The following is a 6,541-nucleotide window of genomic DNA, read 5'->3' on the forward strand; positions in this document are numbered from 1 at the left end:
GCCAAGGAGGACGGTACACGGTCGTGCGTTAAGGGTCTGTTTAGATTGGGAACGAAAATTTTTTGGGTGTCACATCGGATGTGTCGGAAGGATGTCGGGAGGGGTTTTTAGAAACTAATAAAAAAACAAATTACATAGCTCGTCAGGAAACTGCAAGACAAATTTATTAAGCATAATTAATCTGTCATTAGCATATGTGGGTTACTGTAGCATTTAAGGCTAATCATGGAGTAACTAGGCTTAAAAGATTCGTCTCGCGATTCTTAACTAAACTGTGTAATTAGTTTATTTTTTTATCTACATTTAATGTTCCATGCATGTGTCCAAAGATTCGATGGGATGGATGAAAAAATTTTGGATAGGGAACTAAACAGGGCCTAAGAGTAAGTATTATAGTGGGCTGTAAGCTGGCTAAATGCTGAGGTGGAGAAGAGAAGTGAGGAGAGAGAGGAGAAGCAGGCTGTAAGCTTACAGCCAGCTTAGGCACGGGAACCAAGAAACTTCATGAGAGAGATAAGTGGGCCATGTATTAATAGTGAATAGCTAACTATTGTATAGGTGGGCTGGGAGAAGGCTGTAAGATTTCTTGCAGCCCAGCAGGTGGGCTGTATTATTAAACTTGCTCTAACGTGACCCGTGACGTTAGAAAACGCGCCTGGGCCAGCATGCGAGAGCCACTGCTTCGTGTCCGATCATTCTCCTCAACTGGCGGCATGTGGCATGCGCCAATCCTGGCCACACGGTGTCACGGTCCAATGCTTGCCTTCGGAACCAGACGTGCTGCCAATCAGATTTCGACAGGCACCGCACAAAATTCCCCCACCCGCGGGGTTGGTTTGGTTCCCCACACCGAACGGACGAACGATCGATCAGTCCACTCCGGACTGCTGCAGCTGTGCAGGGGCGCCACAAACGATCCCTGGAGCCCGAGATAAGAAGATCTCATTCAGGTGCGGCTACGCGCCAGCGCAATTGGCCAGTCGAAGGAGCCAACGAGGGGATCGCGGTCGCGTCCCGCGGCCGGTGGATGGCGACCTGCCGAGACAAAGGGAAACACCACCGGCGCGGAGGGAACGCCGGCTGCGAGTCCCGGCGGACGCCGAGCCGCGACAACTGAACAAGGGAGGGCGTGCGTGGGCGTAGTGAGGCCGAAACGGAAAGCGAAGATGCCCTTGGCAACTTGCTCTGCTGCGTGCCCCGAAGTATATTATGCTATTCTTCCAAAGGACGAAAGGTACGTGGTGCCGCACCGCCGGGTCGCTGAATTATAGAGTAGAGGTCGCATCGCACGCGAGGTTCCGTTCTGTGCATCAGTGTGACAACGTAGTAGACCACGTCGCATCATCGCATGAATACAGAGAGAAAAAAAAACGTTTTACGAGTCAGAACATCAACACATATGCAAAACCTCATGGTGGCCTCGTCCTTATGAACAAACACATATAGAGATTGTATCTTTTTCAGCATCCTCCAAAAACTTCAGTAGATGTAAAAAAAAGACTTCAATATATCTCAAGATTAATAAAGTTATCATATACGTCCCGATGGATACATTGTTGTTGGTAAAAGTAGCACCATTAAATTCTAACGTAAATGTAGAAAAACACACACGTTATGTAGTTAGTTCGAATGTACTAATCCATAAGACATTATTATGGTAACAAGAAGAAATACAGTTTTTAAGAAAAAAGTATAATAGTTGCGAAATGACCGTCCTTAACCCTTGTAGAATTACCTTTTATTTTAAAGCATCCAGACTTAGTGATAGAGAGTGAGAAAATAATAATAAGTTAATAACTATATTCTTATATTCCGGAATCGTCAAAATACTCGCGAAACGTATTTCCTTAAGACCAACGTATAAATATTATAAAACGTCTGCAATATCGCTTTACGTGCGAAACATTGCACAAAATTTGATCCGTCCAATTTACATTTTTAGAGTTCTCAATATAAGTCAGGCCATGTTTGGTTGCCCTAGGCTTTTATTTTCATGGAATCTCTGATCAGAAGCAAGCTTGGTAGGTAGCATACATGTACTAGCGTGGCTCTGCTGGCATAAATATACAGCCGCGTGCTGCATCCCCAGGTGTGGCCAAATCGAACTTTGCTCATTAGCATCGTTTGGCGGATGCAGTGCACAAGACGATGGCTCATACGTAATTCTGAGATAAATAGCATATGTAACCAAACATCTTCATAGAGATCACTGTAGTCACAAAGAACTAAAGTATTTTTTTTTTAAGAATTACTACATCCAACAACTCAGGCCTAACATATTTGATTCGAGTAAACGAACACATCCTAACATTATGCAGAAGCCAGACCCTATCTCATACCACAGTGCAAGAGATGGACGCCTGAGCACAAAAATTAGGTAGCACTCCTGCATTCTTTCTGGTTAAAAGCAAAATCAGTTTCGAGTTTAAAACAACTCACATATGCTTCAAAGTGGAGCTGCGTAACCTTTTTCAAACTTTTTAAAGTTCATTCAGTTTCTGCTTCGCGTAGCCTCGTGCCAGGAAAGCGACGATTGCTGCCTGGAAAGGTGAAGCACTCGCGCACCGCCCACCAGTCGCGTAGCAGCACCAGAACCAGTCTCCACACACGGAAGCCTACAAGGTTCCACGGCGCAGGGGGGCGTCGCCCCGGGGCGGTGCGGGGCCGTTCGTACGTGGGCGTGGCCCACCCACCCCCGCCCGATGTGCGGATCCACGCATCCCGCAAAGGCGCGGAAAAGAGTGGCGCGCAGCGACACGCCACGCCAAAGCGCGCGCCAGGGACGGGGCGAGCGCGCGGCGCACCGGCACCACCCGTGGCGTCCGCCAGATCCCCATCCGGCGGTGCGCGATCGCCCCGACCGAACGCGGAGACACGGAGCCGCCCCCGCACCCCAGGAGCCTGGAGCTGCCGAGCCGAGAGGACTTTACCGCCTCGCTAACCCACGTACGAACGACGAGAGAGAGCTTTGGTAACCTCACCACCACGCCTAACCGGACCCAAGACCCCGTGGTTAGCCCGTGCGTGGTCACCCGAGACCCCCAGCCCCTGCTGCTGCGCTTATAAACTCGCCCTCCGGGTGGCCATGGCCGAGCTCCAGTCCAGTGCTGGCGTTGTATGAGAGGTGGGCCGCGCCTGGTGGAGTGGAGCGTGGGTGGAGGAGGTGGTGCCGAGGATGAGCTGCAACGGGTGCCGCGTGCTGCGTAAGGGGTGCAGCGACGCGTGCGTGCTGCGGCCGTGCCTGCAGGGGATCGACGGCGCCGAGGCGCAGGGCCACGCCACCGTCTTCGTCGCCAAGTTCTTCGGCCGCGCCGGCCTCATGTCTTTCCTCACCGCCGTCCCCGAGACACAGCGCCCAGGTAAGCCTTTCGTCGGTGGAGGTTTTGGCACGCGGTTATCCGTACGATCGAGTGTTTACCCCCCCACGCACGCACGTGTGGTTGTTGACTGACGACTGATGATGTGCTTGCTTGCTCGCTCGCTCGCTCTCGTGATGCAGCGGTGTTCCAGTCGTTGCTGTACGAGGCGGCCGGGAGGACGATCAACCCGGTGAGCGGCGCCGTGGGCCTGCTCGGCGTGGGGAGCTGGCAGACGTGCCAGGCAGCGGTGGAGACGGTGCTGCGGGGCGGCGCCATCGGCCCGCTTCCCGAGTTCGACGTGGGCCGCGACACGTTCGCTCTGGCGGCGAGGCGGGCCGTGGGGTGCTCGACGTTCTCGACGGCGAAGCGTGCGCCGACGACGACGAGGACGAACGTGGGGGCGCCCCCGCCCGTCCCGCTCCCGCCGGAGCCGTCGTGCGACCTCGGGCTGTGGCTCAGCCCCGGATCACCCCCGGCGCCTGGGGAGCGGCGGCGGCCAGCCACGCCGTCCTTGAACTCCGAGGAGTCCGTGACGACGACGACGACGAGCGGCGGCGCGCGCGGAGGGAGGGAGCCGGAGCTGCTGAACCTTTTTGTCTGAGAGAGAGAGAGAGAGAGAGAGAGATTAGCTATAGACCGACGGCTTGGCTAAAAGCCAGCGGTCGATCATGCAGCATATCATGTGCCCCTCGGCGCGCGGTGCGCTGTGCTGTTGCTTGATCCCGGCGAAAACATTTGTCTAGCTAGCCTCTCGCCGGCGAGGTACCAGTAGTCTTCTTCTTCCTTTTTGGGCGTGTAGAAACCATGGGCCACCGCCCACCACCGGTGCCGGCAGCAGCAGCCCCTCTGCGTGCCGCCGTCCGTTAACTGTTTATTTTGTTTCTTCCCAACTTTGTTGGCAAGCACAAAGCAGCAGCAGCACCCACCGCTCCATCGCTGAATAAAAAATTTTGTAAACTAAGGGTAAAGCGAAGTGGCGCTGCGTCGATGTTAATCTTATCTTCAGCAGGGCAGCTCGATCAGGGAAGGATTCAGGATCAGGTTATCCAAAGCGAGATTAGTGTTGGCCAGCAGTTCCGGCCCGTGCTTTTATCGCAACCTGTCGAGACCGTGGGTGTGGCCTCTTCTTCTTTGTCGATGATAGATAGATAAGGACAGTCTCAATGGCCCGTTTCACTGCACTATTTCCAAAACAAATTTGCTGACAGAGTATAAATAAAACGAACAATGAAACAACCTCCATAATGCATGAGTTTCACCTTGATGTTTTCTAGGCTGGGCAACGCATTTAATTATTGCAAAATGATTGGATCAAATGCAAGATGGTGAAACGATTTAGTCCTCGGTGGGGATTTCATCATGTTTCACCGCGTGGGAAACAACGCCCGCGGAGTTTTACCATGGTGAAACTACTTCCTTCTCTCTCCTCTTCGTTTCATGCAAAAAGTGCAGTTTTGCTGACATGGCGCTCTAATAAATGTGCATGACATCCTGGTGAAACCTCCACTGAGACTGGCCTAAGTAGCTTAACAAAGTGGCCATGGGTTAAGTGGCGTGTTAGTAAAACCCAAGTGGGTAGGTGCTACTCCTAGAGAAACTCCAGAGGTCACCCGCGGACGGAAAGAGGGTTAAGAAAATGCACCGGTGGGGGCGATCATTGGCGTGGCGGTGAGGTACACCGTACGCCGCGCGTGTGGGCGGGTGGGGTTGGAACCATACGGCGGTTCAGCTTTTGCGCAGGGGGATGGTCGGCCGCCCGCCTGCCTGCCCTGTTGCTGCTTCGGCGCCGCGCGTTCCGGTTCCGGGGTCGGGCTCGGGCGAGCCTGACGAGGGACGACTGGACGCGCGCGCGGCCGCACGGGAGGAGGGAGCGGCCGTTTCCGCCGCGCCGACGTCGTGTCCTCGGGAGCCTGCTCCCAACCCGTGAAACGGCTCCCGGTGCCAGCACCCAGCAGGACCGCGCACTGCTTCCTCCACGCATAGCACTAGGGGACACCGGAGGCCAAACGTGCTCTGCCACAGACGGCCATCGAAATTTGGTCTTGCATTCCATAGCTCTATTCTCTAATCTCTATACTGTATTTCTCTCACAAAAGAAGGAGCAAAAAAAAAAAATCTTTGCGTTGTGTTGACTGCGGCCAAGGCCTTGTTTAATTCATTCTGAAAACCAAAAAGTTTTCAAGATTCTCCGTCACATCGAATCTTATGGCACATGCATGAAACATTAAATATAGACGAAAACAAAAACTAATTACACAGTTTAGCTGTAAATCACAAGACGAATCTTTTGATCTTAGTTAGTCTATGATTAGATAATATTTGTCACAAACAAACGAAAGTGCTACAGTTCCGAAAAGTTTTCACCTTTCGGAACTAAACAAGGCCCAAGTCTAAGGTCCAATTTTTTGATTCCCATGGAAGGAAGGAACGTGTGGGCGTATATCTGTCCTATCGGAATCTCGACTCGTCGGTACGGAGATCCTTCGTGTACTCCAAATAACGTGGGGATCATCATTCCGCGATCTCATTGCCGGTTCCACAACGAGGGAAAGGCGTGGCCATTTTAGAATTCCGGAGAGCCGATCGATTCATTTGTGATGACTTATGCCCGCGGAACATTCTAGAACTTTTGTTTAGTGGCCAAATTGGACACTGCCGGTTGTGATTCCCCCATTAGGCACACATGATACACATGCATGACCTCTTACAGAGTTACAGTCGTATCGTATCCCTACTGCCTACTACTGTTCATCGCCGAATTGAAGAACCAGCAAAGTGGAGTGGTAGCACTCCACTACAGTGTTGTTCTTTTGTACAGTTGTGGCAAGCGTGTGCAGGAAGTACTCGGATGTTTCCCCCTCACGGCCGAGTCAACAGTCAAGTTCATCTTTTCTTTTTTATACACAGAAAAATAGTATATGCTGCTATATTGTATTATATTAAAAAAAGAGCACCTTTAAAAAGTTAGTCCTGGAGGAGACGTTTGGTCCTGTCTTGTATCTGCATGCTACTGGTCCCGGACACAGCAGCAGTCTCGCATGGTAGAAGGCGCATGCCGTGGTGTTGAGCTGGTGGACGGTGGCAAGGTCCAAGGGCCCTGGATTCAGGAAGCAGGGTTGATGGAATATATACTCCTACGCATTGTTCATACTGCATTTCGAAACAGAGCACCTCGACCTGAC

General features: G+C 52.1%; 1 protein-coding gene across 1 annotated transcript; it reads left to right on the plus strand.

The window, feature by feature from the left end:
• Positions 2,998-4,353, plus strand: LOC8078982 (LOB domain-containing protein 37). The gene is made up of 2 exons (XM_002460904.2): positions 2,998-3,359; positions 3,500-4,353. Exons 1-2 carry the CDS (start codon positions 3,176-3,178, stop codon positions 3,958-3,960), a joined length of 645 nt encoding a protein of 214 aa, XP_002460949.1. The 5' UTR covers positions 2,998-3,175; the 3' UTR covers positions 3,961-4,353.

This window comes from Sorghum bicolor, chromosome 2, assembly GCF_000003195.3.
Source record: "Sorghum bicolor cultivar BTx623 chromosome 2, Sorghum_bicolor_NCBIv3, whole genome shotgun sequence".
In the NCBI taxonomy this organism is placed as follows: Eukaryota; Viridiplantae; Streptophyta; class Magnoliopsida; order Poales; family Poaceae; genus Sorghum; species Sorghum bicolor.

What these genes read in the sequence shown, in the direction of transcription:
- LOC8078982 (XM_002460904.2), top strand. Translation starts at nt 3,176, where the DNA reads ATGAGCTGCAACGGGTGCCGCGTGCTGCGTAAGGGGTGCAGCGACGCG. An exon ending in CCCCGAGACACAGCGCCCAG is followed by an intron (nt 3,360 to 3,499) that starts GTAAGCCTTTCG and finishes CTCGTGATGCAG; the next exon opens with CGGTGTTCCAGTCGTTGCTG.